Genomic DNA, 13,179 nt, shown 5'->3' on the forward strand with positions numbered 1-13,179 from the left:
TATAGTTTCCTAAGTCTATGTAATGCAATAACATAGAAGCAGTTACAGTCTTATGTCTATTTTAGTAAAATATTTGTGCTTATGTACTTCATGCCTTACATAATACAAGACTGATTCTTTGAAAACATTCACCTTATTTTGTCTAGGATATTAAAGGTCTGTGTTTATTTATATTTTGAGCTTTCCATGTGATTATATTTAAAATTTTAAGGATTATTACACTGAATGCACCATATTTCTGTATTCTGTGTGGAAATGGTAACTTTGTTTACAAAAATTAAACTTTAAGAATTAGTATACTGAAAATGAATTGTACAGGTGACAATAATAAAAATGGCTGTCTTTATAGAGTTTGTTTTGTTTTGCTTTGTTTTAATACTCACAGTAAAGTCATCTTAATTTTTTTCATTTAGGAGTACAGTCAATGTAACATAACAATACTTTTCTGATCTTTATTTTTAAGGAATTTCTGGAAATATTAGGAGGTGTTTTAATCAATATTATTAACAAAAACAAAAGTCCTTTACAATTCTGTTGTCCAATATGCATTTTGGATATAATTGTGTATCGTAGTTTCTATCTCATTTTATCTTATTTAACCTACTTATTTTTGCTAGGAAGCCACTGATGTTATAGGTCAGTGTTTCAAAATGTATTTATACCCTGCAAACAAACAAAAAAACCCACAAGATATATTTACCCTTGTCACAGGGACTTTTGATAATTTACGGCTAGCATTCAGGACCAAAAGCACTGAAGTAATCAAAGAGGTCACCAAAACATATTTTAAAATATATTTATTTTTTTGATTGAATTTAATAGAAAAATGCCATAAATCTCCAAAGTTCATCATTGTTCAATATAAAATAACCGATACAATGCAGGTATGTCATTAAAAATTATAATAGTATTTGCTTGGCAAGGATGAAAATTTTAACTTGTATTTGAAATTTATAATAAAATAAATGTTAAAAGCGTAAAGGTAGTTAATCAAGATGATCCTAAAATGGAATAAATAGAAGGGTAATAGTTTTATACCCCTCCCAAAAAAAATCTCCATCTATTAGGATAGAGAGGCAGCTTAAAATGAGAAAAATAGGGATAATTATCTAAATAGTGATTGTCAGATTTATTTGAAGGTCATACACAATATAAGAAGTAAATGAAGTGAGTGAAAGCGATATATGTTCAAGGCTTTTATTCTTGCTGGCTTTCTAGCAGTTAACAAAGTTGATTCAATATCAGTAGGTTTAGAGACGTGCAAAATAATGTTTACTTTTTGACCCTCTAGAGTAAAAATAAAATGTGTTGTTCCAATTAACTAGATATATCACTTTTAATTATTTTGCTTTCTACAGCATGCGCTATAACTGTTTGGCTCTAATGAAAGGATGACCTAGAGGAAAGAGGAGGACAGCAAGATTGAAAGTTAATTCTAACACGATTGGGCCACCGGTTGCTGCATGGCCTGACAATTAATGCCTGGGCTGTGATGGCCCTTTCCACCTGCCCACAGTGCATTTTCTTCTGGTAACCACCCCGGAGCTTCCTGTCTAACTTTGGTTTTCATCTTTGCAGGTTTGGATTTATTCTTCATAAAGATGAAGCTGTACTACAAAAAATTGATCTTGAAACCATGTCATACGTCAAGACCATTAACTTGAAGGACTATAAGTGTGTCCCTCAGTCGCTGGCATATACACACTTGGGAGGATATTATTTTATTGGCTGTAAACCCAACAGCACTGGGGCGGTTCCCCCACAGCTCTTGGTGGACAGTGTAACTGACTCGGTCATTGGGTTCAACAGTGATGTGACAGGCACTCCGTATGTCTCTCCGGACGGACACTATCTTGTCAGCATCAGTGACGTGAAAGGTCTTGTGAGGGTCCAGTGCATCACCATCAGAGGAGAAATACAAGAGGCTTTTGATATTCACACAAACCTGCACATATCTGACCTGGCCTTTCAGCCATCCTTTACGGAAGCCCATCAGTACAACATCTACGGTAGTTCAAGCACACAGACTGATGTGCTCTTTGTGGAGCTCGCCTCTGGGAAGGTTAAGATGATAAAGAGTCTTAAGGAACCACTCAAGGCAGAGGAATGGCCTTGGAACCGGAAGAACAGGCAAATCCAGGACAGTGGCTTGTTTGGTCAATATCTGATGACGCCTTCCAAGGACTCTCTCTTTATACTAGATGGACGACTCAATAAGTTAAACTGTGAGATCACTGAAGTTAAGCAAGGAAATACAGTCGTCTGGGTTGGAGATGCCTAGGAGCCTATTAAACAATTATTAAGTGAAGAGCTTTCCAGTACACTGCACTTAATCCATGGTTTCAGTTTACAACTTACATTGCTTAACTTTTCAAGTTTGTATCCTAGGCAAACATAAGTTACTTGGGTGGCCCAAATAAAATAGATTTTTTTTTTTGGCAGAGAAATACACAATTAGTAATATTGGTTGATTAGAAATATTTAACACGATATTTAATGAGAAGCTATTATACATCAATTGCAAGAATCAGATCTATAGTTATGTTTTAAGCTAATAAAATAGGAATTTAAATACTTACAAACAACTGCAGGGAATTTGAAATGATTTTAAGCATCATTTCATTTTGAGGGTGATTTATCTATTTTTTTCTCTGTCCTTTTGGTATGCTTACACCAGAAATAAAAGGTGTTATGGAACCTTAAAATTCTTAATTCAAAATATTCTGTCCCATCCACTGTTTATAATCTTTTGTGCCTTGAAGGGAATGTCACAAGAAGAAAAGGAAGGCTAAAAGCTGCATACTGACCGCTTACATCACTGTAAATTTCTTGTCATTAAAAGAGAAAAGTTGAATATCTCTTGCAACAAACCCAGTCTTCAGTCATTTGTCTAACCCTCAATGAAATGTCGTTTGAAGGCATAAGTTGGCCTAAGGTTGTACACAGGTGACAAACTCTGACACTCACTGTATAATCTGCAGCATGCTATGGAAAATGGGGAGGAAAAGAGGAAAATAATTATGGTGAAATGTTTGCAATGTATTCTCAACTCCTTTTGGTTTCAATCGCTAGAGTGTATTATATTTTTAATGCAAGTTTGTCTGGGATGTCAACTGCTTACAAATGTCTATTATTAGTGGAATAGATTTTTTCTTTTCATGTAGTCCAGTGTTGCATCAGCAGGCACTTCCATTTCTAAAACAGAAGCATTATTTGTGTCTGCTTAGAGTAAACCACATATCGGGAAATTAATAACAGGAAGAAAAAAACTGGCTAGAGAACTGATGAGTATTAGTGGTTTAGGAGAATTAGTAACAGAAATTGGGAATTAGGGGATAGCACCACAGTGGTGAGGAAAGATGTACTTCTCCATTGCCTTTGCTATTTAAATATAACCCATCACAGGACTTCTTTCCTTTATAACTTCCTAAATGACTGTTGTTTAACTCCTACATAATCCTTAAACAACTCTCTCACTATGTCCCGTAGTTTGAAACCTGACTAATCCTCTTATTTGCGACACTGCATAGAAGTAAAAATTATTGCTTTTCTTTTTCAAGGCAAAGAAAAGGCTGGTAGAAGTGGATTAAAACTAGTGAGTTGGTTTATTAAAATAAGCGGATAATTATCCAGGCTTAAAGTAATAGCTTACATGTTTGGAGAACCTTTTTACTTATTTTTGTTTTATTGTTGCTAAAAATGCTAATGAGCTGTTGAAATGACCTCCATTTCCTGAAGGTAATCCAGTAAGGTCTTTTTTAAATACAAATTTTACTCGTTTAAATTGTGTAAAACTGCTTAGAAACCTGACATTTTATAGTGTGTGATATCTTATGTGTATATAGCATCCTGAACTGTGTGACACAGTAGATTACTTCTTAGCTTAAGGAAGCATTATGGGAGGTAGATTTAATAAACAACAGAAATCAGCTTATGTTTCTACTTATCTGTTTTCCTTTCTAGCAATTTTCTCCTTTGGGATCATGAACCACATAAAGTGTCTGTGACCTAATGATTTAATGTTAAGTCTGTCTCATATATCCTTCTTTGATAGCTTACACCATGTGGGTGCTCTGTCTGTAGACATTGCTTGATAAAAGGAGAATAAACTTCTTACATTTTAACTCTTGAGAGTTCAGTCAGTGTTTTAATGTAAATGCCCACGTTTTGTTTTGTTTTCCTCCCTGTACTTCAAACATAGTCTGCTGTTCTGCATTATTTTTAAAGTGATGGGGTGGGGTAGAGGGCAGGTAAAGTGAAATCAAGGAACGACCATTTAGCTTTATTATATCAATTCTAAGTTGCTCTATGCCTTCATATTCATGTATAAAGCAAGATATTTATCCTTTTAAGGTGTCTATGTCTTTAGAATCCCTTCTTATATATTAAAGAAATGAGTATCAGAATGGAACATAAAAGTAGACTCAAATCCTTTCCTTTCAACATCCTTACACTTCCAACCACACAAATACTGAGCCCTCTTTTTTAACAATGAAATATTCAAAATATTGACATTTGTGATTCTTTTAAAAAAGAAGGAAATGCAATAATATAATATTTTCTAAAGTAGATAATTATTTCTTCAACAGAATAAGAGCTGGCCGACAGGGCATCAGCATTACTCTATACACGTCTTGATAAAAGTGTGTTGAAAATAATGATCTCATCAATAATGTGGGCATGTGTAAAAACTGAACGTTAAGAAAAGCCAAGATAAAAATGATAAGGTCATCACTCTAAAAAGAAGCTATAACATCAAAGAGTAGATTTTTAATAGACAAGAGAAAATAGTGAAGTGATAGCAAAAAAAAAAATAATATGATTTTGTTGCAAATTATCTGGTGATAATTTTGTGATATCAGTGAAGGGCATGAAGTAAGAAAAGGTGTGAAATCAAGAACAGAAATAGGATGTGGAGAGGTCCTTGAGCACAACTGACTAGAAAAAGTAAATATTTATGTAAAGAAGGTGATATCCATAACTCAAGAAAAAGGGGTTATGATCAGATTTTGGAGGGAGGGAAGTGAAGAATGGAGCGAATTTAAAGAGTTTAGGCTTAATCCAGACAGTAGGAACTCGGCAATAATTTTTAAAAAGAGAAATAACAGTGAAAACAACACTTTCAACATTCATTATTTTCTAATGAAATGAAGATTTGACAAGGGAAATTAGAGAAAGAGGTATCATTTGGGAGGCTACTGCAAAAAAATGTAAGTTTGTGATCTTTAATATATGACAATTAAATTGAAAGTATATATTACAAGACAGGGCGTGTTAAGGAACCAGACTTGAGATGGCAACTGAATAAGTGTGTATGATAAAAAGAAACAAATCAACAGGTCTCAAATAGGACATCAGTGGTAAAAATAAAGTCATGAAAGAGAAGCAGATTTGGGTGTAAGAAGGAGGATTTAGATAAAAGACAAATAATACTGGACATGGGATATATTTCCAGAGTAGTGTCATCATGTTTATGTAGCAAACCAATACAATTTTCAGGCATTATTCCACCTCCTGTTTAATGATATAAAAGTAAAGTAGAAGCACTTTTTAAAAAGTGCAATTTTAGAACCTTACCACCTTTAAGACTCCCACACAAAAGTTCTTCGCAGGGTTTTCTTTTAAAAAATAAGTGAACTTGACTGATTTTACATTAAGTATTTTAGATTTTACATGATGAAATGATACGTTTAATCATATCTGACAGCTTGTCATATTATGTAAATTTTAAAAGTGTGAAAACATTAAGAACAATATGGCTATCATGCAAATTAATATGACTCTAAAATAGGATGAAAATGTACACCCCAATGTTACAACCTTACGAACTCACAAGGGGCCACTTCTAATGTCACTGGTCCATACATCTACCATTTAGCGGTTCCTGTGTGAATGGGTAAAGAGAAAAAAAGCAGCATCTTATCAAAAGCCTATTTTCACTTTTCTTCCAAACACACTCTAGTATCATTTATCTCTCCTTGGAATCTTCATGCACAGAAATATGTTCTGAAAATCATGCTATAGAAATTCACGATCGTAGACTTGAGTCACAGTAACCTTCCCCATCCTCTGAGAAGACTAAATCTTAACATATGAGCATGATTTGTTAGTCTGTAATTTTTTTTTTTTTTTTTTTTTGTGGTACGCGGGCCTCTCACTCTTGTGGCCTCTCCCGTTGCGGAGCACGGGCTCCGGACGCGCAGGCTCAGTGGCCATGGCTCATGGGCCCAGCCGCTCGGCGGCACGTGGGATCTTCCCGGACCGGGGCACGAACCCGTGTTCCCTGCATCGGCAGGCGGACTCTCAACCACTGCGCCACTAGGGAAGCCCTGTTAGTCTGTATTTAATAAATGATATAGTCCTATTAGTAAATAGAAAAGCACACAGCTTTTTCAGCAACATTCATCAACAAAATATTCCTGCCTCTGTGTAATATAATGGGCACTGCACAGCTCTTTTACAGTAATGTGCAACTAACCATTGGTGAATTAGAAAAGATTTCACCATTTTTCTTTTATACGAGAGTACAGTAATGATAAAATGCTCAATGTTTTGAGACTTGTGTTCAAGTCCATAACTAAATTTTGCATGTAGTACAGTTTGGCTGAAACTGAGAAAGAACAGACTGAAATACCAAGTGTATCTTTTAATGTTTGATAAATATTTCGAAGACTCTCTATAGCACATTTTCCACTTTTAAAAGAAGATTCAGAATTGTCTCAATGTCAAAAGAATATACGGTCAATTCAATTGGAAATATGTTCGTTTTATTCATGTGTATAAATTATTTTTGCATTTCCATGAAAAAGTACACTGTTCCTTTACACCTGGCTCTATATACTTCTTCAGTGCTACAAAGTCCAAGTGAAAAATCCCATGATAATCAAGAAGGGGACTCTACACACATGAAAATATAGAGATATCACAAATGGATAATCACTGAATTACTCCACTATGCCTCTGCTTATCCACCTACCTTCAAACCAGTTTTGCTTCTAATTCAAGGTTCTGTACTTTGTTCAGAACTATTACCAAAGCATAGCAAACACTCCACAACTGATCTTGGGAATAAAGTAGTATTCATGACTTTCTTTAGGTCGTTACACATCATTTTGATACATTAATTGCCCTTTAGGGAAATAATTATTATAAGTTGAGCAAAAGTAAATATATCAATTAGATTAAGGATATTAACCTACAGTATGTTAATTTTGTATAGTTTTAAAAATTTTATTGTTGACAGAAATATTACATGATTTCATTTTGTCTATATTGGTGCAAATGTACCATACATCATGCAGGTTTACATAGCAGCAGTTAAACATCACACAGGGGGGTGTGTGTGTGTGTGTGTCTCAATTTGGGCATATGCAAAAATGGACGCATCTGGGATGGAGAATTAAATCTTAATATTCAAACATACCTCATTAGTACTTTTAAATTTCTCTTAAATCTAGGACAAGATTGATTTAAATAAAATGTTTTATATATAAGATTTTAGTGTAAGTTTGTGGAATGATTGTAGAGCACAGAATCTCCATCTTCTACACACCTATATATATTTGTTCTTTATAATGAACCAAAATGAGGACATAATTTCAAAGTACTTATGCAACACCTACTAATTAGCATCCATGTGTATAAAGTACGAACTACAGAGAAGTAAGAAAATAAAAGAAAAAGTAGTGTGCCTTGATTCTGGAGACTCTATTAGATGGAGTAAATAAAGATATGTAAACATGTATAGCAATACTAAGTACCACTTAGCAATGTAATACTAAGATCTAATGAATGTATACATATGTACACATATGCATATAAATACATGTATTTATACATGCAAAAATTAGCTAATATTTTCTCACAATTACTAGTACATTTTAAAAACAGTTACAGACACAAACTTAATAAAGCAAAATAATATAGAGAGCATTCTCAGTTCACTGAAAGTAAACTGAGAAATAATTTTTCAACTACTTAAGAAATTATAAATATGTAAATAAGCAAGCATGTACATTATACAACCAATCACAAACAACACTTTAAAAAGGAATCAAATTGAGAGGTGCAGAATCTGTGGATTCTGTTTATAAAAATGAAAATGAAAACAACATACTTCAAAAATAATGTGATGCTTCTGACATTTCTTAGAAGAAACCTTCAAAGAAAGTTACTCCCACTCTAATAAAGAGAAAAAGCTGGAAAATTGCCAACATCATAATTTCACCTGAGCATAGCATAGAGCTGGGGGTGCAAGGTCAACTGTAAACTAATTTCTAATGAGGAATAAGGAATTATTTAGCCCTTGGCACGGCACGGGAGAAAGAGGTGGCCTACATGAAAAGCAGGTGGCACGAAATCAGCTAAAAGTTTTGCAAGTTCTTACAGGCTATGTGGAGGGCACCTTATCAGTTTGGAATGGCTGGGGTGAAGGGGGTGAGGCTCAGACACAGGAAGAGTTTCCACACTCAGAATCCTTTAAGCGCATAAGATGAAAGGCCAGCAGGAAATCGGAGACACCTACCCTGGTGCTGTGTGTAACGTGACCATCTGCTGTGGAGAGGAAGCCTTGTCCCCTTGCTGACGCTCTTGTACCCTAGGAAGCCAAACATTAAGCTCCTAAGGCAGAGCAGCTATCTGTCTCGCCCCCAGAACAGGCAAGGACCCAATGTTTCAGGAGGAGTAAAAGCAGACCTTCTGTCTCTGAGGGAGGAGTAGCAAGCACCCAGCCCCAAGACAGGTAAATAAAGGAGAGAAGAAAGGATGCTCTGGTGCTGGGGGAGGGACAGGAAACCTGGTCCCATGGACCGTGTAAAGAAGAACTGTATGCCACTTACACTTAAAGGGACACTTTTTGTATTAAACTCTCATTTGTCTGATATTAGTAGAGCTGCTCCAGACTTCTTATTGTTGCTTTTGGAATAAATATCTTTTTCACCCTTTTATTTTATATTTGTATCTTTCAATTTGAAATGTTTCCTTTTAACAGTATATATTTGGATCCTTTTGAGTCCAGTCTGACGTATTCTGATTAGATTATTTAATCCATTTACCTTAACTGTATTATTACTATCATAGGAATTACATCTTCCTTTTTTTTTTTTTTAAATAGGTCTCATGTCTTTTCTGTTCCCCTATTCTTCTTTACTGCTTACTTTTGAATTGGGTGACTATTTTCTAGGGTAACATTTCAATTCCTTTAATGATCTTTTCACTCTTTAGAAAATCGTTTTTGTAATTGTTGCTTTAGGGCTTACTAGGTACATCTTATTAAAACAACTTCAGATTTATACTAACTTAATTCTAGTGAGATACAGAAATGTTACTCCCATAAAGCTCTAATCACTCTTCCCTCATTTTGTACTACTTTTTGTTATTTACTTTATGTAAATGTATGTCTTTCAAATAAACAGAAAAGGAAGAACAATTATATATTTTTTCTGGTCCCCTTTGTTGGTTCCTGTGTAGCAGAGTTACCATGTTACCATTTCCTTATTCCAGTACAGCTTTGCTCCTATTCACCTCCTTTGTGCTTTTAGTGTCAAATATATTGCATAAGCATGTGTGACAGATCCTACAATACATTATATATAATGTGTATATATAACACATGTGCATATATACTTTTCAATAAATAATTTATGTCAGTTAAAAGAAGACAGGAGAAGATATAGGCATTTATAATATCTTTTTTAATTGCATAATTGTCCATACTGGTGCTCTGTATGTGTGTGAGTGTGTGTTTGTGTGTGTGTGTGTAGATCCAAATTACTGTCTGTTGTAACTTGATTTCAGCCTCAAGAAATTTGTTTAGCATTCTTGTAGGTAGGTCTGCTATCAAGAACTTCTCTCAATTTTTGTTTATTTTAGAATGTCTTTATTTCGCCTTTATTTTTGAAAGAAAGTTTTGCCAGGTATAAGATTCTTAAGAGAAAGTTTTTTTTTTCTTTTAGCAATTTGAACATGTCATCCCACTAACTTCCAGCCTTCATTTTTCCTGATGAGAAATCTGCTGTAATTCTTAATGAGATTCTCATGTGTGTGACATGTTATTCTCTTGCTGCTTTCAAAATTGACTATTTTTTGTCTTTCAGTATTTTTACTATGACATGCCTGGGTTTAGATCTCTTTTTATTTAAACAACTTGGTCATTATAGAACTTCTTTGATGTGTAGATTATTGCTTTTATTACATTTGCATGTGTTCAGCTATTATCATTTTAAATAACATTTTCCCTCGTCCTCTGCCATGCTCATTTTATATATATTGGTATGATTACTAGTGTCATATCCTTCTCTGAATCTTCATGCAATCGTTTTATTCTCTTTAGCTCTTTTCTTTGAATGGCATATTCTTTATCCATTTGTCTTCAAGTTGGTTGAGTCTTTCTTCCATCAGTTCAAATCTAATGTTGAACCACTCTAGCAAATTTTTATTTTCTTTTATTATAATTCTCAACTCCAGGATTTTTATTTTCAGTCAATTCTAGTTTTTAATTTATATTCTGTATTTGACAAAATATTGTCATCATAACTTCCTTTACTCGTCAAGAATCATTTCTATTCTTTCTTTGACCGTATTTATAGTGGCTGCTTTGAAGACTTGCCTATTAAATGCAATTACTGGACCATCTACCGAGCAGTTTCTGGTGTCTGCTTTTTTCCTTTTGTATGAGACACAGTTTCTCGGTTCTGTGGTTTTGCTGTAGCTTTTGTTGAAGACAACACATTTTCGATAACATATCAACTCTAGATATTCTGTCTTCCTCCCTGGGCTTGTTGTTGTCCTTGTTTACTGTTACATTGTTTACTTACTTAGCTGGACTATTGTAGTAAAATGTAGATTGCCCACAGTGTGAAGACTGACATTGCTCCTCAGAGGCCACAACACTGAGCACGTGCAAAATGACTCTGTGGTGACGTTGTTTTAGCAGAGTTAGTTCTGAGTGTTTCTGTGCCTGATGTCTGTTAAGCTGTCTGTCTCCATTGGCATCACACTGAGCTGTTAGGCTCCATGAATTGCTGGCTGAATTTGTTATTGTTTTCAACAATGTCCTGGGAGACAAATTACTCCAGTCTGCTCCTGTTAAATTCAGTTTCCTATTCAGGGATAGTTTTGAGGCCTGCCTTAGGGGTTTGTTATGATCTGGTTTTCTTTAGCATCTCTTCCTGGTTATCTCTGAAAAATTAGCTGACCTGTGATGTAGCTTGTTACCCATATGGGGCTACCAGCTTCCTCTTATTTGGTTACCACTAAAATCTCTACTGATTTTTAAAAAGCCTTTTAGTTTAAGTTCCTTTACACTGTGGAAATAAAGTCAGAATTTTATGAGAATAGGTCTGCTGCTCTCTGTTCATATGATCTGTCTTTCCCCTATTCTTTTTTTTTTTTTTTTTTTTTGTGGTACGCAGGCCTCTCACTGTTGTGGCCTCTCCCGTTGCGGAGCACAGGCTCTGGACGCACAGTCTCAGCGGCCATGGCTCACGGGCCCAGCCACTCCGCGGCATGTGGGATCTTCCCGGACCGGGGCACAAACCCGTGTCCCCTGCATCGGCAGGCGGACTCTCAGCCACTGCGCCACCAGGGAAGCCCCTTCCCCTATTCTTATGATCTGCAGAATATCTGAGCCACAGATATTTTGGTACTGGGAATAGTTGCTCCCCACTCTTGGAGTGACTCCAGCTTTGTGAGCAGGGCAGTGGGTGGGAAATGGTACTTCCCTGTTCTTTTAGATCCTGGGACTTCCTTAAATTGTCTACATTAAATGACATGATGTAGTATCCCATTAGCTTTCCGATCACCTGAGCATCACATGAGCAGTTTTCTTCACATCCATTCATCTCCAGTCATACTGTCTTTTCCTTTGAAAGACCACTCCTGACACTTGCTGGTCCTTCTACCTGGAGTACTTATTCCCCAGACACTCATACGAATTGTCTCTTCACATTCTTCAGATGGCTGCTTGCCAGTGAGCTTTTCTGAATACCCTATTTAAAACTTCCAGAATTTCCAGAATATGGCTATCACGTTTGCTGATATTCATTTCCATAATTGAATTGATATCTAACATGCTATATAATTTATTTTCTGTTTATTATCTATGTAACCCTATCTGACACATCCACATTATGCAACCAAATGAGAGCAAGGAGAGGAAACCAAAAAGGCCTTGTATGTGGTAGGCACATATTAGGCAGTAAATAAACATATGGGAGATGATTGGATTACTATTTTAATTGGACTCAAACTAGTTTTTGGTCTCTATAGAGCATATGTTTAACTTCCTGAGAATCTCAAATCATTCTGGCAAAAATGTATGCCTTGAATGTTATTAAACTGATAACTGAAAGGAACACTATTCAGGCAGGTGTTTTCTATTTAATATCCTCTAATTCTCTAAAGTATTAGAGTTAATAGACATAATGAACATTTGGATAGATGATGTCTTTTAAACATTTGCCATCTCAAATTAAATGTAATTTGTTATGTAAACATGATGTTATGTTAAAGATTAATCCCTTACATATATAATTAAACTCTAAATTAATATACATTATATTTTAGTTGTTTATAGAGGCAGATTGTCCATTTTATATTAGCCTTATCCCAAGAAGCATGTTTATATGAAATAAATAAAAGATGTTGCATCTATAGTATCCCCCCAAAATATCAGTGTATTTGGGGATAATCTGTATTTATGTTTTGAAATTAATTCATCAAATCAGAAGTATACCATTCATTGCTGAAAATATCTACAACTTTATTTAAATGCTCTTAACTGTGTGATGAATTTATGCTTTTACCCCAACATCCAACATGAAATAATATGCCTTTGATTTATCTTATTCGTATGTATTGTGCATAAATTTTTCACTATGTTATCCAACTATATTCAACCTCTCCTTCCATTATTAGCTCAGTTTCTAATTTTGTTAATATTAGTTATAATTATTTGGACTAAGTACCACCATCCTAAAAAGTTACACTATTTAAAGAAAATTATAATAGAAAAATAAATACATGTACTTATTATACTTGAAATGCTGAAGTATGTTATTTAGAAATTGTGTTTTTTGAATTCTCTCAGAAAATGTCTAGGCTCAATTTCTGTTCTTTAAAATATTTTCTGCTTTAAACCCTCCTAGGATTTTTTTTTTCATAAGATCTATTATTATTATG

At 34.7% G+C, this 13,179-nt stretch overlaps 1 protein-coding gene across 4 annotated transcripts in view; it reads left to right on the forward strand.

The window, feature by feature from the left end:
• Window positions 1–4,124, forward strand: part of FSTL5 (follistatin like 5) — a 676,350-nt gene extending 672,226 nt beyond the window's left edge. For all 4 annotated transcript variants that reach the window (XM_067737033.1, XM_067737032.1, XM_067737031.1 and 1 more), the window contains one exon: window positions 1,579–4,124. In XM_067737033.1, coding sequence (XP_067593134.1) covers window positions 1,579–2,281 — 703 coding nt within the window. In that variant the 3' untranslated portion in view covers window positions 2,282–4,124. The remainder of the gene's footprint in view (window positions 1–1,578) is intronic.
• The last annotated feature ends 9,055 nt before the right edge of the window (window positions 4,125–13,179 follow it).

The sequence above is a fragment of the Pseudorca crassidens genome, chromosome 4, assembly GCF_039906515.1.
Source record: "Pseudorca crassidens isolate mPseCra1 chromosome 4, mPseCra1.hap1, whole genome shotgun sequence".
In the NCBI taxonomy this organism is placed as follows: Eukaryota; Metazoa; Chordata; class Mammalia; order Artiodactyla; family Delphinidae; genus Pseudorca; species Pseudorca crassidens.